Consider the following 27,762-nt stretch of genomic DNA (forward strand, 5'->3'; position numbering starts at 1 on the left):
TCTGTTTATTAAGAAAAAGTTTCCCTTTTACATAGAAAAGATACAGAGGAAGGTAAATAAATGCAGCAGAATTCATGTAACGGCTGTACAACTGAATCTTAATGCCAGCAGTTGAAGAAAACCTAACTATAAAAAAGCCACCTCCAAAATGAGACTGACAGAGCAAGAACAAGACAAAAATGAACAATATTGAACAACTGTGAAACACAAGTACGTAGGACACAGCCAGTACACCACAAGTGGCCTCATGTCAAAGGATATTCCTGTTCCAGTATTATGCCTTCAATGGGGAAATCAGATAAATGCAGTGCTTTACAGAATCTCAGTATCTGGTTTATCCTACAATTTATTACGTAATTTCCCAACTTTTCAGAGCTGGAAAGCCCTCAAAATTTTTCATAAAAAGAAGCTGATGAGATGGATATTTTGTTTTTCACAAAAGAAAAGAAAACTGAAATTCTCTTTTGTTGTCATGTCTTCCAATGGCAATTATTACATTATTTTTCCCAAGGATTAGGTGAAGGAAAGTAAGACAATGAGAAACACTGAATTCAAAGCCGTGAACTGAACTGAGTACTCTTGCACTTCCACCTGTGACAGCCTTTGTTGAAACTTGCAGAAGACCACAGAGATCTGCCACATTGCCTTCAGGGTACCTTACTGTAGAGCTGGGCAGATCCACCTGCACTCCACCGATGGCACGGCTGGAATACCATCAGGGAATAAAATCGTCTCACAAACACGTCTTGCGTGGATTAAAGAATACACATGAGGAAAAGAATGAGCACAGACCCTTGGATGGCAACAGAAGACAAAGATTTATTTTTACTGACTTTCAACTGGTGTTAAGATTGCTTGAGTGACATCCAGTAAATTTGTAAGACCACCACAGATATGGCTACATATGCATACTGCGTCTATCTCGCTACCACGCCCTCCCTTCATAAAGGCACTAACTATAAATAATAGGAAAACAGATGAAATGCCAGAAGAAAAAAGGACTGCTTGTATGAACATCTATGCTTATGTTTGATACATTCATGCTTTAAATGTACAATTTTAAAATTAATTCAAAAAGTCACCTTTATTTTGGCAATACAATTGATAAAATGGAACATGCAGAACACAGCTCGACAGAACTCAGTGCATAATTTTGTCAGAATGAAGTAGTTCTTTGTCACCCTTTGTGAGTTGGGAATACATTCTTATTACAAGGCAGAAAACCCCCACCCAAGCCAGACAACATCTGGCTTCTGTATGTAATGCATCTGCTTTTCCACATCTTCTCCAACATCTTTGGATAGCAGAATCTATGTCTGACCACAGGTGAAATTGTATGGTTATATTTTAACAGTCTTCATAGTGCATCAAGGCAAGACGGAGCTGCCTGTATTCACTGTTCTATCTCCAGGCTATCCATTTTTAAGTCAGGGGGTTTAAAGCTGATCACTTCTTCATAGGTAAGTTCTGCAGAGAGGATGTGAAGGAGAGAATTAGGTGATATCCTCCCCAAAAGAAAAATATTCCAGACAAAACAGTTCTATGGATACATGTGATTTGTAGTTTGTATTTCCAGCCTTTTTAGAGGTGGGATCCAAAACCAGAATAAATTCACTAGGAATCCTTCTGTTAACCTCAGTTACAAATTAGACCCACAAATACTGTTATTGTACAACATGTCTTTCCCCTTCAGCTAATTACTAAAACACAGGCCCTGAAATGGAAACATCAATTGTGCTGTCAGATGACCTGCCAAAATGACGTAATAAAAGACAAAATGCAATGGGAAATGGAAGCTTTAAAAGCACCCGAACAGGTTGTAAAATGTACACTTTTAACTGCAGAGAATGTTCTTTATCATCTCCAGTCAATTGCCTTCAACATAAATCATTTGCAATTCTGTGCTAATGCCTTAGGATCTAGGTTTTGCAGTTTTTTTTATGTTTTATTGTGACTAACTTAATTTTGAGGTCCTCTGAAAGAAAGAGTATTTTGTCCCAGAAGCATGTAACAATCCTATTTTCATCAAGAGCTTAGCTAGAATGCATGGATCCTCTGCCATTTTATCCTGCTTTAGGAATAGCCCTTCATCTTTTCATGCTGGCAGTCATGTACTGTTTTGCGCCTTGCACAGTAATGGAGTGTGTCACCAGCAGCTACCTCCTATGTAATTTCTCTACTTAGATACTGTATTTTAAGGACCAAATCCTGTTCATGCATAAATATATGGCTAACAATGCCTTACTCCAGGTTCTGTTTTCCAAACAGCAATGTTTAAATATCAAACTAATGCCTATTAGCTTGTTTATTAAACAGATCTAAACCAGCTGCTATACCTGCAAATGGACCTAGCACTCTAAAAAGCATGTAAAAATCTAAGACTGAAATGTTGCTTATGCTCTGGTTCTGTTATGCTGTAGTCCTGTGCATGGTGACCAGCGTGCTAGCTACAGTGGAAGATTTCTCTGAAAGAAATCCTGTGTGCAGAGCCCCTGAGGTGGAAGGATTCATGAGGTGACTCTTTCAGTGACTGACTTGCAGCTATTAAATAGCATTTGGTCACAGGCAGCCAGCAGGAGCTAGAGTGGTCCTGACTGAGCTCAGAGGAAGCCAGCGACCTCACAGATCAGACCCATGGAACTGTATTAGAAATTACTCTTGCTGGCTGTGCACTGTATATTTATGAAGCTCCTTACCCGATTCTTGTGCCACCTACTCAGCAGAGAGTACAGATGCTACACTGAGATACGTGCAACTGGAGCAACAGCTAAAGAGACAGTGCACAGCATTCAACTCTGAATATCTTACTCCCAGCCTCTAAAATGTGAAATATTTTCTAACTGATTAAACATGGCAGAAAGAAATCTATGAGCTTGGGCTGCAAGCCTCAGCAGTGTGCAGTGGAGGCCAGAGAATCTCTTAACTGCATCATCACGTGTAAGACAAAGTATCTGAAATCTCATTTTGCTTTGGGGCTCAGTCCCTCTTGGGATCAAGTGCCACTGACTTTTAATTTGAAGAAAAAAGAGGAAAAACGGACATCTTGAGAAACTGGGTCATTATTTCATCAATAATACAAACATTTATGCAGATGGTCGCCTTTCACATCATCTTACTTAAACGTGGCACATACTCTGCTTGAAAATAAAATGTGGCTTGAAGATAAAATATGGCCAAGAGGAAGAGCTGCACGTCCTGTGCCAGTATTGAGATTTTTGCTTCAGGCCTCCCCCCCCGCCCCCCGTATAAAGGAAGAATTTGACCTGTAGTTCCAGCTAGGACAGTGCTGTAGAAAAATATGATACTGTCCTTCCTAGGGAATTCACCTCCGCATGCTCAGTTTGGTTCATGAAGTGTTAAGCTGAAATTGTTCCTGAAATAATTTCAGCGGAGTTTCATCACAAACAGAAATCAGCTGCATGACTCGGAAATTGTTAAACTTTCCTGTTAAAGACTCAGTCAACTGAAAGAGTAGCAGAAAACAAATCACCCATTTGTAAGTACAGCAGCAAACTGAACATGCCTCTCAATAAACAAGATGTATGGGCAGTGCTGTATGCTGCCAGGTTTTGCAGAGCAGAGGAGAGCATGTGTAAGGAATAAGTGATACCAGCCAATCCTTCTTTGTACAGACACAGTAAGCTTCTAGGAAACCCTTTTCAGGGCTCTAGCAGGTTGCTTTATTGTAGAGACCCATGACCTCGCTTCTATCTTTCTTTAAGATGTATTTGCTGTAGTTAGCCTGCTTGTCTGTCCTGCAATGCCCAGGATAAAACATGGTACAAATGGAAGGGTGTGAGACATGGGAGGTCAGCATTTTTCATGAGAAACCTACCCACTATACTAACACATTTTTATCAAACCTTTCTGGAGTAAAAGCTACAGAATATACAACTAGAAACAGAAGAACATTTATTTTATAGAGCACATACTTCATCTTAAGCCGATGAAAGGACTTTATTGATAAACACAAACTATTAGTTTTCTAGAACATTACTCTCAATTTAAACTGTCAAGTAAGGAATTTTTAGCATAATATGTCCTCATTAGACAATGATGAAATTGAACTGTACTTTTCAGGGCACTTGCAAATTTAATGTTTAGCCACCTTACTTCTGTGATACTGTAGTGCAATATGATCATGATGCAAGCATGGAATTAACTAATAAAAGAAGGTTGTTGCTGTATTTCTCAAGGATGGGTTTGGGGATGACATTGTCAAGTAAAATCAATTTTTATCTCAAACAGGATCAATAGCATGGTTTATCTATTAATCCCAACTACCTGTCTATCTAACGAATGATCAACAAAATACATTTCTACATGGAAAATAATAATTTCTGGTTCTCAACAAAGCTAGACCAGAATCTCAAATAGTGCCACTTGCCCTAGGACACTTCAGCTGAAGATCCGATCAAGAAACTAAAAGCAAGACAGCATATATGGTGACCTGGTAACTAACATCAGCTTTTAGTTAAGCTTAAACCTGCTATGGGGACCCTAGTGAGGAGATGATAGAAGGTGGGAGAGAAAGGGAGGGAGCAAAATCCAGAAAAACAACCCTTTCCACCTCTCCCCTCCCACAAGCACACATGGATTTATCTTTTTTTACCCTGAGGCTTAAGAATTCAAATTGCTTTGGTTAGAAGCAGAGCAAACTGTTATTTAAGTAAGGTTTTGTTCTACTGCATGCATTAACTGACATGTAAACCTGTTACCTTTCCATTCATCTATGTTTCTCTCCTTATTCTCTATTGACTCATCATACACTTCAGCCTCAGGTTCATCATCTGGATCATGATACTGTACAAAGTATGGATGGGCAAGTGCTTCTGAGGCAGTAATTCTCTTATCGCTATCTAATATAAGCATCTTCTCAAGAAGATCTACAGCTAAGGGAAAAAGAGAAACATGGTTTGAAGCCAGAAGAGACCATCTGGAAATAAAAGAGAAGGCAACTGTGCACAGACAATCTATTCTCACTCACCTGAAACACAGTTAACATTACCAGCAAACCCATAAAATTTAGGCAATGTAACAAATAAGTTTTGAAGATGTTATACCATGAGTACAATTTTCAGAGGTGAAGGAAGCTTCTGATTTGCTTGTGGTATGCACAAAGGTTCATTATAGTCCGTTTGATATCTGATTCAGCTCTTCAAACATCCAAGGCCTTAATTCTGAAAAGATCTCTGTGTGCTTAAAGTTAGATATCCTGTGCTGTGCATCATGTGCTTAACTTGACCCTGATCAGTACAAACTTAAGTAACTTAAAACTGTGATTCTGAGATTACACTTTTAATAAGCTGCAACAATGAAATCAGATGAAAACCCCAAAGCAACTTTACAGGATCCATCATAAAGCAAATATGTTTGAAGTTGACAGTTGCAGAATAATAGAAATGAGAGAAATCTGTAAGGCCAAAATTTGGTTTATATAGGAAGTTCGTAATTAGTACTTAAATATTACATAAAAATGATTTTTAGTGCTTTCATATAAGCACTGTCATGAATTTGCCTTAATATGTAGTATGTATAAAAACAATTGCACAGAATCAGACCAAAAGCCTGCCTAGCCTCGTATCCTGTGTCCAACAATGTGTAATGTATTCCTAGGAAATAATACTCAAAAGGGTCATTCAAACAGCTATACTTCCCGGTATATTCTTCTGTTTGTCAGCAATTCAGCTCATGGCCTTCCTGAGCCAGAAGTGATGTCTCCAGTCTAGACTCCATGGTATTTTTATTTATTCCTGCTATATGTAACTGGCTTTTGCTTTTCATCCACAGACTGGTTTTGTTTAGGAGGTTCCCGTAATCTCCACCAGAAACAAAAGACACAGGCTTCATGAAAAGAAAACAGTCTCGGGATGAAAGGTTAATAAGCAATGCTCTTCTCACTGGCCTGATCATTACTATATGGGATCGTATAACAAAGGAAGGCTTGAGTTCTTATGTTAGTGAAAGATTTAGTTTATATCAGTCTTTCTTACCTAATGGATTGGCACCACGAAATACTGCCTTTAAATCCTGTTGAGGCATATGTGGAAGAGATTCAATGTATTTTCTTGCCTAGGAACAGATTGATATACAAACCACATGCACAGATGTTAGATTTTGCTCAGCAGTAACCATATCAACTCTAAAATAACAGATGTAATTTTTAGGATGTTTCTTATATGGGAATCCTTGTTTACATAAAACCATAACATATGACTTCGTTTTAAACAGTCAGCCCTTTATATTGCACAATAAGCAAGAGAGTTTTAAACAGCCATCTTTCACACTGTGTGTGTATTTGTGTTAGCACTTATCTTTTCACCTGCCCTTACTGGCTCACTGCAATATAACCCCAGGCAACACATAAGGCTCCCTGTAAGGTTCATCCACAAACTGCAACCTAACTCATCTTTCAGTTACCCTCAGCAAAGTGATATAATCCAATCTGCACCCTTCTCTTTTTTCTCTCCTCTGTCAAACAGCAGCTTCAGTAACCAAATCCTGACACTCCCAGGACACAGATCTTCAGATGTTTAACACAATTTATAGTGTGCTTTGTCAACTGTGGTTGTGAAAGGCTCATCCAAACTCAGCTAGGAAAAGCCTATCCACAAAGCAGACACACAAACGTCAGTGTGCAGCCTGACATTACACAAGCCATGGATCTCTGGGCTGTGGTAGACAGGTCAGCAAGAGGAAAGGTTGAATGCTGGGATCAGACAGAACAGGGAATTCTGAAATGGAACAGTTAAAGAGGCAAATGGCTGTCCCCAAATCTATAAAAATCCCAGCTAGTCTTTTAACAAAACTTAATCCTTAAAAAAAAAAAAAAACAGTGAAATGCAATCACCATTTAAACCCACATTAACATGAAAAACTGACAAAACAGCTCAGTAACTTGTGCTGAAACATCCCATGAGGTTGATCTTATAGTTTTCAATTCTCTAATCCTCTACTATGACTGAAAATAGGCTTGGCATTACACAAAACCTCCGAACTTGCTGTTACAGGAATGGAAAAAATTGTCTGGGATGGGAAGCTGCATTAAGAAATATCTAAGCAATAAGACTAAAATAGGTGGTAAAGAACTAGAACAAAAGAACAGAATACACTTCCTTGCAAGAGGCAAGTACCTCCAAGCAAGGTATATATCTCCTTTGACACTGCTCCTCTAAGGAGGCAGGAGCAGCCCAGAGGTGACCTAGCAGCACTTCCATTCGTTAACTTGGTTTCTGTGTTCTCCCCACACTCTAAAGGTATAAATTAGCCCCAGTAAAACAGCTCTGGGATTCCCATAGCTCACCAAAAGCAGACACTATCTCCAGTAAATATTTAAGCTGCTTTATCAAAAAACCCAGAAACTGACTAGTGGTGGGTAAATCACACAGCTGTATGCACCACTCAGAACATGTTACTGGAAAAAAGATAGGATCTTCTTCTGCCCCAGCCATTCCCAGGTGCTGCCTACCCACAGACTCTGGGGTTGTGTGTTGATCTGCGCTGGTGAGGTTTTGTTTCCCTTGGACTTTCCAGACATAGCGTTGCTCTGGTTCTCCTGCTGGTCCTGATTATTTAATCCATTAGTGCATTCATTAGCAAGTTCAAAGGAAACCCACGAATATACACACAAGCTGAAAACCAGCCATTTGTATTAGTGTGAGCTGTATGCAGAAAGGTTTAAGAAAACAACTTCAGTGAGAAGGTATCTGTGTGCTGCTGTTTTTATCTGACTTTTTACACTGTGCCCATCACTTGCCTTTATCAATCAATACCACATCTCATTCCTCAGCTGGATATCCACAGTTATTGCATAAAGTGAATTCTCTAAGTATAGCTTTAGCAGAGAAACGAAGTGGAAAATGTTCATTTACCAGATTATTATTTTAAAGAAGGCATATGGAGAGTTAAAAATCACACCGTTAGCTATAGATGTTAACATGAAAGTGGACCTCACAGGAGATTCAGAGAAATGAATAAATACAAATCAAATTAGGGATCCAAATAAGTGCACTCATGAAGAACATAAACACGTTATTTGATTCCAATATTCCTAAATATTCCTATTTAGATCCTTTACAGCAATGGAAAGCATAAAAGTTACAGAGACATCAGATTTAATAACAATATAACGCTCTGAGCTGAGAAGAAAATTGATTTTTATTTTTTTTAATTACAAGTATAGCAGCAAACTAAAAGTTCACCAGGACCAATTGCAAAACTCCTTTCAAACACTGAGCACATGAGAACAAGTATCTAAAGTAATCCAGCTGAGAGTCGAGGCATTTGGATACCTCTAAAAAGAATGGGATTCTTTTAATCGTGGCATTCTAGCAGCAATGAGACAATTTTCGTGTTTGCTCATTTCCAAATCAGAGGATCTGTGTAACGCCATCAGTGATACATGATGTCAATTAGAGAAAAGAATGCTAGAAAGCCAGATAACTGAACTCACATGTTCTGATGAGATCTTTTTCAGAAGTTCAGAACTGGGTGTGCCCACAACTTCCATTATTCTCTTTAGTTGATCAATATCTGCAGTATTTCAGGGAAATAAACAGCACATGGTCCCTCTGGGTTTAAACAATTAATGACCTTTTATGCAGATACTTGTTTAAAGCTTTCAGTGAGACAATTCCATCCTAGTCCATGCAAGGACACCAATTCATACCTACTTAAGCCTAGTCCTGGAGTATCATTCTTTACTGCATTATATGAATCCTTCACGTGTGCCTGTACATGAGAAAGGTACGTGCAAGATATTGCCTTCCTGTTCTAGTTCCCAATTTAGCATATTCTTAAGCTTAATTTTAATAGCACACATATGTTTCAGATACCTGTGCTGAAGATCAGTCTAACACAATATAGCACGATAGGGCTAGATTACTAATCTGAGGGCTGGCAAGTGGCAAATTCTCATCTGGTAGCTTTAAAAATCTGGTTTTTATCAGTGTCAAGATTAGAATTTCAAAAACAAGCATTTTTTATTGCCCTAAATGTAAGATGTATTACACTCCCTATAGACTCAAGGTTATATTACAGCTTTATTGAAATGGATGTAATCATACAATTGCAGACAATATTTTTAAACAGCAAAAAAAATAATCTTATTTCTTGAAAACTAAATGCATGGATTTTTCCAGTCTGAATAATACCAGTCTGAATAATATGATCAGTCTGAAGCACAGTCATCCAGATGATGAACATCTGGACAATGCCTGTGGTTACAATACAGCCTAATGATGCTGAGCACAGTAGAAAGGTAAGCAGGGAGACCTCGTCTCTCAGCTCTCTTAACAGTTTTCCAGGCAATTCTGATGTTATGTTGTTTTGCGCCTGGCAATGGCTTAGTTTTAACAAAAGTATTTGCTTTTTGCAGGTTTTCAGAGTACTGAGAAACTACATCAGCTGATCAAAAAATACTGCCTTTACTCAGCTGCAGCTTTAAGGTTATGTTATTTCAGTAAGATACACACGTGGAAGAAATTTGCTCTGTTGTAACTAGGTTATTATTTAAATACAGATACACAACAAAGAATAAATGTAACTCATTGTTTAGAACATCTGTTACTATGGGTTTTTTTCCTACCAGTGGGTCTCGTATTCAGCTCTCATATACTTCAAACTGAAAGATTAGCAAAAACAGTTTACTTTTTTAGTTTGTTAGCTCAAAAACATTTCCACAGAAACACTGAAGTAATTAGAAAAAAAACCAAAAATTAGACAGTATTGTTATAGCTGCATTTGAAGTTTTATTGCTAAGGATACAATCGTTTCCAGGAAACAGGGCCTTCCCTTTCAATAACTCTGCCATGATGCATCCAACTGACCAGATATCAACTGCCAAAAAACAGAGAGAGAAATGTGTATGATGAATTGAAGAGACTCTTAAACAGAGTTGCCTCTCAGTTTAAAACTATCACTATATCCAGCTGGAGCAAAATGTACACCTTCAAAGTTTACCTGTCTGATTGTAGTGCATCCAATTTAACATGATTTCTGGAGCTCTGTACCATCTTGTTGCAACGTATCCAGTCATTTCATCATCAGTTTGTCGAGCTAAACCAAAGTCTAAAATCTACAGAATAAAAATACAGTAAAATGAACAATGATTTTAAAAATCCTTTTTCACTTTTGTTACAGGTACTGTTACTCATTTCTGAGTTTATCCATGGCCCCTTGCTATTAGTGAAGTAAACCAGCAGCACTCTGCAGACGAGATTATCTGCTCTCCCTGCTGCACTCTTGCAGCCTACGGGTCTGCATAAAGTTGCTTCCACTGCGATGAGCCTGGCCTTTTGTCCTCTAAGGCAAACTTCACATTTTGCCTCAAATTCAATCTTCCACTGACATTTATTTGCTAAAAATCAGCACTGCTGCTATAAAAAATGAAGCACTAACAATGGGAATGGCTGTGCAAAATGGCAAGTGCCGCTGGCCATTTAAACATTTAAAGACCACATGAGCTGATCACAAATTTGCAGAATTTCTGTTGTTTCCCTCTCATGTCTAAGCATTTACCCAAATAACGCATCATTCCAGTGCTGCTGGGAAAGAAACATACATCCTGTGTAACAAGGTAGATTTAAATCACATACCATCTGGTTTTGGCAGAACTCCCCCACCAAAAAAACAAAGGAGCTCTGTTTAGGTACACATATTACTCACAGGGTTGGTAGCAAAACGTTTCTCTCCATATGCTCTCCTTTGCTAAGTTTATATTGATGGGAAGTTATTTTAATTAAATTTTTCCTGCTCATTTCTTTGCTTTCTGCTTTTTTATTAGTCTGTGTCCCACTAATTATGGAGCTAAAACATACCCGTAACACTAAGGCTGTCTGAAAGGGTACCATCTAAGCCTCAGTGCTGTTAAGTCAGTCATCTGAGCTAGTTAGCATCTCTTCAAATAGAAATGTGAATGAAGATCAGTGGCAACCTCCTGTGATGAGATAAGCTGATGGCTAATCCTTTTCATTGGGAGTAAGAAAACTTTCAGACTATCATTCAAAATTCATCAGTTATAATCCAATTTAAAGATATAAAAAGCCTAAAGAAAAATAAATAATGCATTAACATCTTTACTTCTAATATACTTTAAAAGCATTATTTATTTCTTAAGAAAGCAAAAATAAAAGCATGAGGCAAACAAGGCATAAAAACTGAAACACTACTCCCTTTATTTTTATAAGGGTTTCAGTAATATTTTTCTTTAATAGCTATCATAGCTGATCCCTCCTATCAAATGTGTACATACACATTTTCCTTCTTGCTTCTGTTTTCTTTTTGTTTGTACACTAGTTTTTTCTATTAGAAAGTAATCTGGTATCAGAGGAAATAAAGCTATAAATACAAATAAGGCAAAGAGCAGCGCAACAAATGCTAGGCAGGGAGATGCACAGGTACCATAATAATAGAAAAACCCCGAAAAAGATTAAAAGTCTCCTTCACTTACAGTATGAAAATACAGCACACATTTTAGAGTGCATGATCAGAACCAGATGACCCATAAAATTTCACAGATGCTGAACATACATGCATGAAGACATTAAAGGGATAATCATGAAAATTGCTGAGCATCTGTGTATGCCACTAAACCAAACAGGAACTGTAATTTCTCACCACAGATCCAGATTACTGTGAGGACCAAACTGCACTGCTCTTAATTCACTCTTGTGTTTTTTTGCTGATCTTGTAGTATTTGGAATCTTTTCTTGTATTCCAAATACTCCCTCACAGCTGGAATAAAGTGATTACATCATAGTCTCAGTTATAAGGATAAAGATGTTTCTGGCTGTCATGGAGAAATAATAAACTTCTCACTCTTAGGCTTAAAGGATTAGAAAGCTAAAGACATCTTTTCCTTCTCCAGAGTCCCATCCTTATTATATAATGCCATATAACGCAGCTACACGAAGATATGTATTTATATGCCTGTGTACATTAAAACAGCTTTTGAGAAGAGTGGATTACAGAGTTTTTTTGGTTGAGGTTTTGCCTGTAACTGGTAACATAACTGGTAATACTGGTATCTGTTTCCATATTGTTATTTAATTAAGCTTGTATATACTATAAATATAAAAATGAAAGCTGTTACAAGGCTTCATCTAGGCATGGCAGATGCAGATACATATCACAGGTCAAACTTTCAAATATACTCAGTATTTACTCACGGGCCAAATCATTAGCCTATGTACCATCTGCGAGGAACCAGGGATGAAGATACTTGGGTTCGTACTAAATTAACATTTGGGAGAAAACATGTGCTCATGGAAGTGGGTTTTCTATGCCAAGACAGCAAGAGTCGCAAACAGTTGAAATTAATGGAACCAGAAATAAAACCAGTAGCTAATGTTTTCTCAGAAACTCTCCTCTTGAGAGCTTTTACAACACTCTTCATTACAACATGATACCTACCCTCAATTCACAGTCTTCATTTACAGCTAGGTTACTGGGCTTCAGGTCCTGTAGCACAGCAGAAGGAGTTAGTCAAGTATGATTTTAACCCTTTAAAGTATATTATAACTATGTCTTAGTAACACGCTTGATGCACAGAGGGACACACTCCGTTCATTCTTACTGCAATGAGTGAACTCACCCTGTGGATGATTCCAGCTGAGTGAATATACTGTGAAACAAAGGGAATAAAAAGGTAAGATTCGAAGTAAGAGGTGAAGTGCAAGTCACTTTTCTTATCTTTTCACTTCTGACCCAGATTGTTTTATATACAGAGAAGACCCATGTCATTACATTTTCAGATCAAACAGGGTATGATGAACTTCAAAACCTCCTTGTTTTGTCTTATGCAGAACTGGGCATTTCAAGAAAAGTTACCACAAAGACTAGATTCTACCATAAAAGATAGCACTTGCAGTGATTCTTCTGTTGAAAGTTTCACACCAATTTGGAATTTGTCCCAGTCTTATCTGAATGTCCATGTTGATCAGGCAGCAACTCAGTGAAGTCAGTGGCTGGGGAGCAGTATGGTTGACATCTAGGTGATATTAAGTCACCTTAATACTTACTGTGACTGCTGATGTGGGTGACACTTGCACCCTGCAACAGGTTAGTGACCAAAATACCTACCTAAGCCACAGCATTACTTCAGGTCCACTTTAAAAGCAGGGATCCAAAGCAGTATTCCAGTGGCTATTCTGGTGTCCTCAACATAAAAAGGACATGGAACTGTTGGAACAAGTCCAGAGGAGGGCCACGAGGATGATCAGGGGACTGGAGCACCTCCCGTATGAAGATAGGCTGAGAAAGTTGGGGCTGTTCAGGCTGGAGGAGGGAAGGCTGTGTGGAGACCTCATAGCAGCCTTCCAGTATCTGAAGGGGGCCTATAAGAATGCTGGGGAGGGACTCTTCATTAGGGACTGTAGTGATAGGACAAGGGGTAACGGGTTAAAACTTAAACAGGGGAAGTTTAGATCGGATATAAGGAAGAAGTTCTTTACTAAGGGTGGTGAGGCACTGGAATGGGTTGCCCAGGGAGGTTGTGAATGCTCCATCCCTGGCAGTGTTCAAGGCCAGGTCGGACAAAACCTTGGGTGAGATGGTTTAGTGTGAGGTGTCCCTGCCCATGGCAGGTGGGATGGAACTAGATGATTTTATGGTCCTTTTCAACCATAACTATTCTATGATTCTATTTAGTGCCTCTGCTATTCTACGTAAAACGTTAAAACTTTAAGATTGAGAAAAGCTTACTCTGTAACTGCCTATCATTCACTTGTTAGGATTAACAGCAAATTTATCTATGACCTTACTGACCAGGGTCAGCAAGACCTTGAAAGCCTTCTTTTCTATTTTCTTGAGCTGAATTCACCTTTATTTAAGAGCAGAGATATCTACTTGGAAAACCCAAAGAAAACACCGGGTATTCTTCTTGTTCCAGACCTCTGCACTGTTTATCAAAAAAGCAGGGCCACCCCTGAGTACTCCTCACAACAGCCAAGCACAGCTGAATGAAGAGGAAACCAAACCATTACTTCCAACAGAAGGAGCTGTCTCCCTGCTCTGTTGAGATGATGACAACAGCTGCTCTTAGTACCACAAGCAGTCCTCCACCAGCTAGTCAGGAGTCTGCCAACCTATGCAGCTCTACACTAACCCTTCATCTGCTCAGACAGCTTCTGCAGGGCATGAAGCCCGTGCTCGGTACTGCTGAACACACCTACCAGCAAGTCCAAAGCTTATTCAGGTATGCAAATACATGTTGAAATGACTATAGCATAGATGTAAGTGAGGAGTTATATATGATCAAATGTTCTTCAACTAATGAGACACGAGAATTTCAATTCCAGAAGAGGTGAGCCGCCATCAACCTCCCCCATTGGAAATAAGAGACAGAAATTAACATTCACTTTGGAGGACAACTCTTACTATTATTTAGCTCTGACACAACATAGCCTTATATTCAAAATTCCAAAGATGGATAATTAACTCCAGAATCCATCTTCCTAATTAAGCTATTAACTTAAGTAAATGAGACAAAGCAATTAAGGGCTCAGTTCTGCAATTTTTATTCACTGAGATCTGCACTTCAGTTGACAGAACCTTCATGCATGAATAAGAATTACTGTCTCAGGCACAAGGTGACTTGCTGAAAATCATATAAAAAGTATATTTCAGAGCCAGTACTTACCATGGCTTGCTTTCAAACATGGAGTTAGTTTCCATGTTTAAAATATCAATTACTGTTAAGTTAGCTACTAAAGTAGCTGACCCGTCTCTTTTCTTTTTGTTTATTCCTGTGAAAATCAACACTGGTCCAACGAAATGCTTATCACCTTGTAATGGTAAACATTTCCTACATCTTCTGCTCTTTATAGACACTTTAATATTTAATGTCAGAAAAAATACAACTATTTTCATTCTTTTGGAAGAAAATTTTGCAACAGTTTCATTGCCAACTGCCTTTGTTACGTGACTGTATACCTTTTCACTGATACAATTAAAAGAAACAATGAACTTATGAGCAGCTTAAATCCTAGGTGATTGTGTGCAGCACTGTACATTGCTAAGATACACTTCTCCTTCCAGAAATTTCTCAAAGAACCCAGCTAACTTGGTTATCTCTTCATCCATGTCATGCTCCCTACCAAAATGAGAGCTGCAGTTTTTCAAACCCGCTTATGTCTTTCAAAGCACAAATGTGAGTTACTTGCCATATTGTTCTTTACCAAGTTCACATTCTTCAGAATGTTTTTGCACTACCTTCTTGTGACAGGTGAAGTGTCTAAAACACACACTGTGTGCTACACAACATGTTCACTTGAGACACTATATAGCAAATGATTCTCCTCCAATAATAATTAAATAGACAGATCTAAAGTTAGTGTTCAAGGGGAGTATTCACATGTATTATGCACGTAAACGCTGGCAGGCTTGGGGGTATTTCTGGTTATAAAAATGATCTGGTAATTTCTGCAATGATTGCTGTTATCTGCAAGTCTTAAGACAAAAAAAAAAAAGTGTTAAGTACTGTCACTGCAACAAATCAGTCACTACTACATTTTGGCTGCAGACTCTAAAACTCTTGCATATAGCCAGTTACCTTAAGACCTCGAAGTAACTGATAGATGAGAAACTGTATATGGTCATCTGTTAACTTCTGGCACTTCACAATGTTATTCAGGTCAGCACCCATTAAATTTGTCACAAGATACCTGTGAAAATAAAACACAGAGCAGAAGAAAAAGAAACACATCTCATTTACAAATGGCAGAATCTAAATCCTAAAAGCAGCACATCTAGAGCAACTACATACACCCATGAAGGTTCCTTTTCCATGTTCTACCAACACACACCATAGTTTATGCCACTTAAATCATCTAAGACCTTCAATAATGGAATCACAGCTATGAGATTTAATATAACGAAAAAGAAAAATCATTACAGTACATTAAAAACTTGTATCTCTGTTTTCCCTGGGACACACTACAGCAGTTCAGTGAGGGGAGAACGCATCATATTTTGAGATGAATAGAAAGCCTCACACAATATCAAACTGGGAACCTGCGGCACTGAAACTACAGCACCTGCAGGGCCCTGGAATATCTGATGATGGAAATGAACATAGAACTGGTTGAAATAAAGAGTGGCTTTTGTAACTTCCCTCTCAAGCCCTGCTGTAAGCTTTATTTTCTGACAAATTTTGCAGAAATGTTGACTCTTTTCCAAAAGCAGTGCTAGGATACAAGCATGCATCTATCATACCCAGTTTCTATTTGTGCAATTTTGCCCCAGAGTCAAAGGTGTTTGGCACTAATTTCCATGGAGACAAAAATATATTAGCTACTATTTTTTCTGCTAACTTATTTACCTAAGTGCTTATAAAGGATGTAAACCAAGAGGAACTCAGCATAAATCGTACATGTAACATGAAAATACACCTAGCCCTTGGTTAGTCAGAAATCTAGCCTAAATTTACATTGTCTCAGTTAACCAAGAGATACTTTCCTGCATTCCTGAGCTATCCCACCTAGCTGTGAAAAGATAATCTACAGCTCATATATAATTGAACTGAAAAAGTTTTAAGTTTACTGGCAAGCAGCATCAAACCACTTATCATATACCTATAATCTTATTAACTATCATTCAAGAAAGTACAAAAATGAGTCCCATCTTCCTGCCTCCTCTTCAGTGGAAAAGTTGCAAATGGATTTATTGGGGTTCTTCACCCAAAGCCATCTGTGGCTGCAAGTCCACTAGAACAGTTCATGCTTCTTTTTAAACACCAGAGTGGTACTTACTAACTACGGAATGACTTTACAATTTTACTTACACTTCGTTAAAATTTTCTATTGATGTTGCAGGTGTAAAAACATCCAGCAATCCTATAACCTGAAAGAGGAGGGAATCAACAGTTTATTTTTAGACATCTGTAAAGCAACATGGAATCAGTAATGACAGTGCTTGGCATTCTTGGGATGAAACTGGCAAAATATGACATTCTGACATCTTGAAAACTTAGTACAACTGGTACAATAGGTGGTCTGTACAGGTATAGCCTCAGCTACCTCCATGACCAACAGGAAATTATACTAATTAGTATAAGTAATTACAAGAAGACTCTAGACAGTCAGAAATAAAGGCAGGAAAAGTCATACCTCATCACAAAAAAGCTGACACATACTTTATACACAATATTTAAAATTATGCACAGTTTCATGGGGTTTCTCATTCTGTTGTTATTTAGCTTTTTTAGCATCCTTTCTCCAGGATACTTTTCAACCCACTTTATTTTATTTGGGCTTTAATTCATCAAGTTACTTTTAAGCAGATGGATAGTCCCACAGAAATCAACTGCTTGCCACATAGAGTAGTACTGGATTATTTGGGTCCTGAAGTTCTACTATTGTTCATCTAAATATTACACTGCTGCTAATGTCAATGAGAGTATCTGCCCTTAATTTCTCAAGAGAATCCAAATTCAGCAAAAGCAGGCTTGAGTTATTTTTTTCCTGGACTGACATTTCAAGAGCATCCAGCAGCAGCAAGCAGAACATTACTTTATTAGGGAAGTTGGGATCACTTGTTTTGGATTTCATCAGCTGCATCTTCAAGACGAATTGAGATATTTTTTACTTAGAAAGGCAGCCTTTTACTGAAAGTCTCTAAAGAAGTCTCTAAAGTCCAGTGACTTCACATAAGATGCCTTATGGTATCTTGGGTAGCTAGAGAATTGCATATACTTTTTAATAAAGATTGTACCTAACTGAAATTAAGCCTATATTGCAAACTTTTGTCATGAAAATCCGAAGGGAAAGAAGTCACTCTCCACTTACGTTTTCATGCTTCATGTGCTTTAGCAACCTAAGCTCCCTGTAGGTCCTCCGCGCATGAATAAGCGATTGAAAAGGTCTTGAAAGCTTTTTTACTGCCACCTTCTGTCTTGTTTTGGTATCATAAGCTGAGCTAGAAGAGGAAAAGAGAAAGTCCGCGTTGATGGCATGTTCTACTTCAAAGCTCTCGGCTAGTTTGCTGGAGAAACCTGTATTCTCTTGGGCGCTCTTTTTCCTTCCTTTGCCCATTTTCACGCTCCATACAGGGACCGCCCCCGGGAGAGCTAGTCAGCAGTAACTCTGAGTATTCAAAGACAGTTTCCTTGTTTTCCACCTGGCAAATTACTAACATGATTAATGTTCAGGACTCATCCTCAGGTAACCCTTCCCCATGTGGCAGGAAAAGTAACCGGAGATAAGCTCTATTAGTACAGCTCCAGCCTCAACCTCCAAGGCAAGGCTCGTAGGGAATACAGGGATTCAAACTCTGAACAAACTGAAGTCTTTACTAATTAGAGGAACACTGCCATCGTGTCTAGCAATACTAATCACCTATGTGACCATTAGCTTGCTAGATGATAATGCCACAGAACTGGTATCAAATTAGGATGCAGACATAGTCATTTCCTCGCAAAATGCTGGTAACAAGTGAACAGGGGTACGTCTCACACTCCAGCCCACACATCCTGCTGACACACAGCATGTTCTTTACTTCATGCAGATGGAGATGCCCTGCTGAAGAAGACACTAAATACAAACACCACCATTTGCACCAATGGGAAACCCACTGCTTTTTACGCATTAGAAAGACATGACAAGCACAACAAGCCACAGATAAGTGCTGCCTGTTCTGCAGGACAGGAACAGAAATGATCCCTGTATGTACTGCTTTATGCCACTACACAGTACAACTATTAAAAAAAAAAATAAAAATCAGATTGCTACCTTCTCTTATGAGGAAAAAAAAGTTTTTAACTTCTTACTCTTATCCATTAAGTTAAAATTGTGTTAAATTAAAATACCTCAAAATTCTCTGTTTAAAGTATGGATAACATCTGTGCTTGCTAAAGAGCATTAACAAGCTGAAAACCTTCAAAGTTACAGAACTTTCTTGGAGTTACAAACATGAAAATTAGGTAACCAAAAATGCATAGCATAGGATGACAACAATCAATGGTCACACTGAAAGCTATTAGCTCCTTAAGAACAGTGTTTTAGACACTCCTGCAAACTGTGGAAGCAGACATCCGCTAGAGGCAGAAACCATTGATTGTGGCTGGAGTAGCTCCTGAATTAATACAGAGCCGATAATCAGATCCAAGTATGTGGACTCCTACACATATTTGGTGCTCTGCTAAACTCATGAAGAGCCAAGTGAAGACCAAAGCCACTTTATTTGTAAGCAGTTGGAGGATGAGGGGATATTTTTAATAAAAAGAACTAAGGATACAAGCAACAAATGGGCAGGAAGAACAGTGGCATCCAAAAGATGACTGTGATCCAGTTATCCTAGAATTCACCCAACCAATGCAGGGAAAAATCCAGCAACAATTTTATTTGATAAAAAAAAAAGACTAAGATCAAGTAGATTTGGTCAAGAAGTTTCTTGCAGGCACCATGGAAGGAGTGAGTCACTAATGAGATAAATGAAATAGGTAAGCAGATTACTTAGCTAGTTTCTTGCAAGCATCACAGAAGCAGATCCTCAGGGAAGTTTTAAAGGCATAGAGGGTTGTGGCTTTGCTGAGGACATCAGGAAGGGCATTCCCTGAGCAGAAGAAAGCAAGCATAGGAATAAGACTGGTATCACTCTGAGGAGTGGGCGGAAGGGATATGATAGAGATACTTGTTCTGATAGTAGGGTAGGGACCTAGTTATTCCAGATGAGGACACTGTGTTGCTCAAATATGTGGAGCAGCTCAAGAAATGAACAGTGTGAGAAGCACTATCAACAGAGGTATCTTAAATTCCACAGGACTTGCCACAGGGGCAACATGAAAGTTGCACAAGTAAATCTGAAGAAATAAGAAGGAAGACACCACTTTGTGTTAATGTAACAAAGATTAGATATAATTGCCCTGTGTGTAATCCTGGCCAATGAAGCCACTGGAGAACTCTGCCAAGACTCACAAATACATACACCCTCTATATCCTTTCCAGCTTTTTTTCCAGTAGAAAAGGAAATGTTTATTCCAGATAAATAAATAACATTGTAAAAACAGCAGGTTGTGCTTAAATCTCAGCTCTTCTGGTAATTCACAAGCTTTCCCACTCGTGCTTGTACCAGTTTGTGAAACACTGTGTACATTATACAAGGCTAGTAGGAATTAGGTTTTAAATTGCATTATCATGACAAACATCCTTCTCCTCCCAATTCTAAAGTCAAATATTGGTTTCAGTGGTTTAAAACCCACCAATCTTTAAGATGGATTGCTTTTTACCCTCCATATGACTCAAGCCTGCAAAGCTTTCAGATAGAACAAAGCACTATTTTCTTTTAGGTTCAGTAATTCTTAGGACAGCAGCTTTTTAGACCCAGGATGGCAGCACATAAGGAAGCAGTGGGTGGGAGGGTGTGTCTGTGGGGAGGGTGGAAGGAAGAAGAAAGAAAACAAATGGCAACTTGAGTCCTGGTACCTCCAATGGCAAATCATGAATTGAAGCTGCATAGGCCAGGGACTCACTTGGTCCAAATGAGTTTTCTGTAGTCAAGAATCTGTACCACATGATAATCAAAGCTAATGCCTCCAGGCTCTTTACTTGCCTTGTTTACCATCATCATAATTCAAGTTATTAATGGTGAAACATTAAAATATACAGATTTCAAATTGTTTGAACTCTCATTTGTCAGATTCAAGAATGATCTGCATCTCTAATCTGCTGCTGCCTGTGATCACATTCTGCAAGCAGCAGGCTTTCCTCCCCATGAACACTTAACATCTCCTATTTCAGACTTGTTCTCCCCCTCTTGCAATTTTATCATCATAGCTGCAATCTAGGTTGTCCCCCAAATCCTTAATCATCCCCTGAGAAACCTGCTCAAGCTGCTTCCCTTTCTGTGTGTCTTTCCCAAGAATGTTTAGCTTCCAGACTTGTCTCTGGACAGGACATCTCCGGTCCCACTCGTGAAAACAGGGATCCACCTGTGCTTGGCACCTGCAAATGCTTTCTTGGGGCCCTGTAACCAGCCTGATTAAAATGATTCCAAACAGCTTCCTAAGAAAAAACACAACAGAACAAACTCATGCTGTTAACTACTGTGATTTAACGGGGAAGAAAAGGGTGAGAGGTCCTCACCTTCCCTTACTCTGCATGATACGACACACACCTTCCCCACTTCTACATCTAGACTACAGAAGGCTTCTCCACCAGTCTCTTGGTGCTTGCATCATCTCACAAACAACTGCAGGCAACTTACAGCATCTTTTTCTTTCACAAGGTTAATTTCTACAGGCTGCAGCTTTGGCCAGCCACGTGTTTATACTCACACTGGCAAACAAATCACCCTTCCAGTGGTTCAGCTACTGTTACCTGAGTTTCTTTGAAACTAGTTATTATGAGGTGTCTTATCTCCGATTATGACGTTATCTTATGTAGCTGGACAGAACAGTATGATGGAGATAAACTCTGATACTTGCAAAGGGGGTATCATCTCTTATCTCTAATCTATTCTTTGCTGTTAGTATTTCATTTCTTGTAGACAGTGAAAATAAGGGACTTTTTAACTGCGTATCGTCAGCATTTCTGACACCATCACTCGACAGTTTGCTCTCATGCCTCAATAAGGGAGCATCACTTTAGACAGACTTTCTATCATAATTTAAAAAGAAATACAATTTTTTTTTTTCTTTTTACAAGAAACAACTCTGGAACAATCTTAGCAATAGCTTTTTCAGATGGGATCATTCTTGACCCAGAAACCTTTGCAGTTATGATATTTTTTTGCTGTCTGTCCTTTTCAAGATCAAGGATAAAAAAAACCATTATACTGCTTGCAAGGATGGCATCATTTTCACACAGATTAGAGACTTTTTCTTAGTGTGGTTATCAATCATTGCTTAAATTAGACTAACCTTTTCAGTGTTGTCTACTTCTATATTTAATAATTCTATTGATGTTTGTCGTGGTTTAAGCCCAGATGGCAACCCAGAGCCATGCAGCCGCTCACTCACTCCCCCCCGCCATGCCTCCCCCCACTCCCAGAGGGATGGGGATGAGAATCAGAAGAATGTAACTCCCATGGGTTTGGATAAGAACAGCCCAGTAACTAAGGTATAACACAAATCACTGCTGCTGCCACCAATAATAATAATGATAAGGAAATAACAAGGGAAGAGAATACAACCACTCATCACCCGCTAACCCATACCCAGACTGACCCGAGCAGTGATCTGGCTCTTCCGGGTAACTGTCCCCAGTTTATATACTGGGCATGACATGCTGTGGTATGGAATACCTCTTTGGTCAGTTTGGGTCAGGTGTCCTGTCTCTGCTTTCCGCCAGCTTCCCCTCCTCCCTGGCAGAGCAGGAGACTCAGAAGGTCCTTGGTCAGAGTAAATATTACTGAGCAGCAACTAAAAACATCAGCGTTATCAGTGCTGTTCCCAGGCTGAAAGTCAAAAACACAGCACTGCACCAGCTACTAAGACGGAGAAAAATGACTGCTACTGCTGAACCCAGGACAAAGTTCCAGTAGATGAAATACAAAACTCTTATTTAGATGCATATTTTTCCCAGCTCTTAAGGTTTCAGAGAAAAGTTTGAACACAAGAAGCTAACACAGTCCAGAAACTCAGGAAGCAGAGAGCACAGGAATTTAACTTCATGACTTCTGTTGCAGCATGGATTTTTTGTAGCTGATGTTTATAAACATGGCCATACATATGGTCATTTGCCTAGTATCCCACGGACAGTTTATCCTCTGTGGTTGCAGAGTGGTAATACTGGACAGACAAGCCACTCATGCACAGCCTGCTCTGACCCTTTGGGATTAGGAGAACACTAGTCAGCTATGGCTACTTAGCCTTCAGCATCAAAATTGCTTCAACAGCTGGAAGGCTGCTTGCAGGATCCCAATCTAACAAACCACATATGGAGTCAACTCGCACCCAACTTAGTAAACTCCAGCATCTATTGCTGAAAGAACTCTTCCTAGTCTCCTCAGACTGCAGCCAGTCCCTGAACTTCATCATGCTTTGGGCTCAGAAAGGGCTTCTTAGCTGGGCACAGTACTACTCATGATGCCTGGAAAAAGTTCAGCTTGAGTGGAGGGTTCAGTCTAATGACTCCTTTCCTGCAGCCAGCTCAGGTCTAGCTGATGCACAATGAAGGCATGGCCCAAGCTGTTATATGTGGTGTCAATCTTGTGTCTGCAGCAAGCTCCCCATTTGCTGCAGGTTACCATCCCCAGATAACCATGAGGATTTGGTTGTCTACATTTGCTTGTGGAAGCATTATATGTGTACAAATAATTAGGTTTACCTATTCAAAGTGACTGATTTGGGGTTAAGTGCAAAAAACACAAAGAAGACTAAATTTTTCAATTTATGTTACATAATTCAGTGTCCCAGCTTGTGAGGCTGTTACCTTTACATCATCGCAAGTCTGACAACTGGTTGGACACGCTATACCAAACTTGGAGGGAATGCTGTACATAAATAGATCCTTAAATTTGCTCCATATGACAATGACACTGGGGCTGGGTTTTCCCCATATTGTTCCATACTTCTGTTTTTATTTCTTTCACTGCATCACAACACAGGTTTGTTTCCTTCATTGGGTCACATTCCTTCAGATGCGTTTCCATTACACGTAAGTTCTATGAGAAAAAAAAACAAAACCCAAGAAAAAAAAAAGGAAAAAATAAAATAAATAAATAATAATAATAATAAAAAAACAAACCCAAAACCAAACACAAAGAAAAAAAAACAACCCACAATTCATGCTCAAAATACAGATTCACAACTTTGAGCTCTATCTACAGACCTCGGCATCCTTTCATATACCCACTGATTCCTTCTATTGCAAGAGACAAGAACATCCTTGTGGACAAACCTACCCTTAATTTGTAAGATCCTGACTTCCTGAGAAAAACAAGTAAAAGGAGCAGAAGGGTGTATGTGAGCAAGTACTGAGGGAAAGGAATGGAAGAGTGGTCAGCACAGAATGCATCTAATCATTGAGGTCACAGCCTTTACTGTACACATTAGCAAGCAACATAGAAAAGGGGGACACACAGGAACCCTGGCCTGGGACATCTTCTAGTGCCCAATCATATAATCTGGGTTCTTCACAACTGCAGTGAATTAACACCCTTTTTAATATTTTTTGGTAAACACAGCTACCTTTTATTGAGATGTGGAATAGTCTTGAGAAAAAGCACACACACCATCTATCTAACACCAGAAAACTTACCGTAACAGCTACTGGCAGTGCAGCAAGAGAGCAACAGAAAAAAGGCCACACGCAGTAAGCTTAAGCAGCAAAGTAAACCCAGGAAATGGTTCACTTGTTGCTTCTTGATAAAGACTTTGTTACTTTATGCAAGTTCAAGTTGGTGATTTCCATCCTGTAAGAGCTAGATTTAAGGCCTGGAGCGTGTGCTTGTTCACTAAACCACATATATCATGACATATATGTGCATAAGAGAGAAACCATAAAGAAAAATGAGACTGTAGCAAGACAAGAGGTGGGAGTAATTACAAGAGTAATGGGTGGCTCTGAAAGGACATGTTTATCTCCTCACTAGAGGGGAAAAAAGACACCCTTGCTTGATGATGATGACAGGTTATTGTATTGTAAAATTACATCCCATCACGTGGGTATTATTCCAACCCACCATGCTGAGCACTAGCATGGTTTTGGCTTTAGTATCACACTGTCAATTACCTCAGAATAATTTACCACTAAATCTAAATATAAAAGCACAAAGTATCTGTTAACATATGCAGCATAATTGCTCCATAAGCAACACAAGATTGTGCACATACTTTTAAGCAGACATTGAAAAATACTAAAAAAAAAAAAAAAATTGGTATCCATATGTTTACATGAATACCTCACCAGTCTTCTTTCAATGTAACATAAAAATGCTGTATCAGCCTCTGAATCCACAAGCTATTTTTATTTCCTGATCTCTTACGTCTCCACAGTGACCTAAATAGTCAAATAACTTTACAAAGGAACAGTCACACTTTTCTTGGTGAAGTTATAGACAGTACAGCTTATGTCAGTGGGAGTGATACATTTATAATCGTACTTGTGAGAACAACATACAAAAGGTTGGGGTCATAAGCTGTTGGCTTCTTCAGCATGTGTAACCAGCTCATGGATACTAAAATAATCATGGCTTTTAGATACCCATAAGCCCGATGTCAGTATGTAAACAAGAAAAATCAGTCAGCTGCCACTGCTAACAACAAATGTATTCAACATTTTGTTTAAAATAGAGAAAAACTACCAAACAGTTCTAAATTATGGGCTTTGAAGTTACAGGTAGAAATGCTCATGGTCAATGTGGATATAAAGTTTAACATGAAAAATACCAGTGCTTCCAAATACATTACAGAAACCTAAACAGACAAAATCTCACATTCTTTTCCTTCTTTTTCCTATTTCTTCCCAGTTGTCCTTCACATTTCCCAGTTTCTCTCTCTACAACAGCCAAAATACTAAATGGTAACAATTTGTTCACAGGTCACATAGGGGTTTTGAAACACCCTCTCCCTTCCTGACTGTATACACAGAACTAAGATGCTGGATTTTTGGCACCAACTAGCTAATAAGTTCTGAAATTGCAAACAGCTACTTGGGAAGCTGTGTTGAAGCAACCAGGCCCTAAGACTTTAAGGTCTCTGAAACAGGGACTGTGTGCTCTAACCAGCTGCAGCCCCAGTCACAACCGACAGCTGGAGAGGAAAGCAGTTAGCTATGCCACTGCTGCACCATCTGCAGATTAGACTGAGGTAGGGACGGAGAAGACTCTTTGCAGAGAATTTTTATTCTGCTAATGTATTTCTACAGCTACACAGAAAGCTGTAATCCCATGATCCTTGCTGCCTTTCTGCCCCAACTGGTTCATCTCCTGCCTCTCATCTCTCTTCCATCCCATGTCTCCCCACTCTAAAAAAGAACTCATTAATTCCTCCTGAAAGAAAGCCTGCACAATACAGAGTGGTCTTGCTCAGTTCTTGAGCTTGGCTCTTCTTCACTCTTCCTACAATTCTTTCTACCACTCTCCTCACACATACAGACGTTTGTCATCTGCTCTTGAACTACTCCACAGGCTTAGCGACAGCATCCTACAGCCCTTCTCATTCTTCTCCAATCTCTGTCACAGCCATTCTCAGCCCTTCTCATTCTTCTCCAAACACCTCCTTCCTGATTCAGTCTCCTTCATTAAAAGCATTCTTAGACATTCTCATTTAAAATAGGAACCTTGACCCCACTAATTACCATCCTACTTCCTTTTCCTTTCCAAAGTCAGTAACTACACTGTTCCAACAGCTGGAAAATACGCACGATGAAACTGGACAAAGGAATGTCAAGCAATCTGCATCCCATCCTAGTACTCCAACAAAACCGCTTTTAATGAACTCTCTAGCGATGTCTCCTTGGCTGGTGCTCAGAATGTATCTTACACAAAATTTCTTGAATTCTTGACCTCCCTTGGCTTTGTAGTTGCAAACCCCATTGTGTCTTCATTCCTAACGGCTATTTCATCATATTCCTCTGAGGGTCTTGCTCACTCAGCAAGACTGTTTCGTTGCTTCACTTTTTTCCATTCATTCATTGCAGCAATGTTGCTGCTAAGACCCTCCTCCTAACCTGTGACACTGATCGCATAACTGCTTGTATTTAGTTTCTCCCCCATATTGGAACAGCACTTTAAAGGCCTTGGTTCTAAGTATCATTATTACATATACTCACTCTTCAGAGGTCTCCTGCCTCTCACTGAACTCTCCTATCACCCTTCATCTCTCAGTTTTCAAGCACGTCTTGAATAAGCTTAGAAGGGCTCATTGTAAATATCTGCAAAACTAATGAAAGGCTTCAAAACCCTTCCTTCTGAATGATGCATATGAAAACCATACAACTGATAACAGATCTTGGACAGCAGCATTCTAACAATATTGTTTGAAATATTTCCAATAAAAGCATAAACATTTGTAGGATGAAGTTCAGCTCGTGTATTAGCATTGGAAACAAAAGACCTAATCCAAAAGAAGAATAGGCCCAAGGGAGTCCATGGAAATCGACATGCCAACAGTTCTACCCTTAGCCTGTAGAGATCTATACAGTCCTCAGTTTCCAGCTGTATTTACATACAGCAGGTTTGCATTACTATTCTAAAAGTTTATCTCGGCATTTAAACTAGCATGTAATGTTACAGTGACACATAATTCCAGTCACCTGATCATGTAGCTGAAATCATACCCTTAGTATCACTACAGCTAAGTAAAAGACACCGTTACAAGAAAAAACATCCTAAAGTCATCAAGTACAGTCTTGGATGAAGGAATTTTTCTCTTTGTCAAAGACTATACCAGCTTTCAGAAAACCTCACATGCTATCAAGTTGTCTTAGCATCTCCTTAGAGGTCCCAATGTGAAAACGACACTATCAACTATGTTATGTCTTATGAGCTACTGCCCTCAAATCACTTGAGTGACAATCTAACCAGAAGCACAGGATGGGGTGGATAGGGGAAAGAAGGGTTAAAATTCAGGATTAAAGCTTTCCGCTTCTGTTTTTCCACTTGTACTTCCTCAAAGCAAAATAGAAGCCTAACTATCACCCCACCATTCCCCATCTTCACCCAAAAGTAGCCAGGACAAAAACTTAATGGACCTTAAGCATGCACTTAAAGTTTGTAGGATAGAGGGACCTGCAGAAATGCTGCATTGAATAAATAAAGCAGGCTTTGCTTTCCTGCTTTTCTTGAACTGAGGCCTGTACCTTACACTCAGACTTAGCAGGCCTC

General features: G+C 39.1%; 1 protein-coding gene across 1 annotated transcript in view; it reads right to left on the bottom strand.

The window, feature by feature from the left end:
• Nucleotides 1-799: 799 nt before the first annotated feature.
• Nucleotides 800-27,762, bottom strand: part of MAPK11 (mitogen-activated protein kinase 11) — a 31,268-nt gene continuing 4,305 nt past the window's right edge. Inside the window, exons 2-12 of the mRNA XM_057415835.1 lie at nt 17,784-17,913; nt 16,781-16,839; nt 15,551-15,662; nt 12,593-12,622; nt 12,412-12,459; nt 9,961-10,075; nt 9,766-9,837; nt 8,453-8,532; nt 5,994-6,072; nt 4,719-4,892; nt 800-1,467 (exon numbers count right to left, since the gene is read on the bottom strand). Of these exons, the coding sequence (XP_057271818.1) occupies nt 1,394-1,467; nt 4,719-4,892; nt 5,994-6,072; nt 8,453-8,532; nt 9,766-9,837; nt 9,961-10,075; nt 12,412-12,459; nt 12,593-12,622; nt 15,551-15,662; nt 16,781-16,839; nt 17,784-17,913 (973 nt within the window). The 3' untranslated portion in view covers nt 800-1,393. The remainder of the gene's footprint in view (nt 1,468-4,718; nt 4,893-5,993; nt 6,073-8,452; nt 8,533-9,765; nt 9,838-9,960; nt 10,076-12,411; nt 12,460-12,592; nt 12,623-15,550; nt 15,663-16,780; nt 16,840-17,783; nt 17,914-27,762) is intronic.

This window comes from Pezoporus wallicus, unplaced genomic scaffold (genome assembly GCF_028554395.1).
Source record: "Pezoporus wallicus isolate ANWC-B61680 ecotype Strahan unplaced genomic scaffold, APGP_CSIRO_Pwel_v1 contig_6966, whole genome shotgun sequence".
Taxonomy (NCBI): domain Eukaryota; kingdom Metazoa; phylum Chordata; class Aves; order Psittaciformes; family Psittacidae; genus Pezoporus; species Pezoporus wallicus.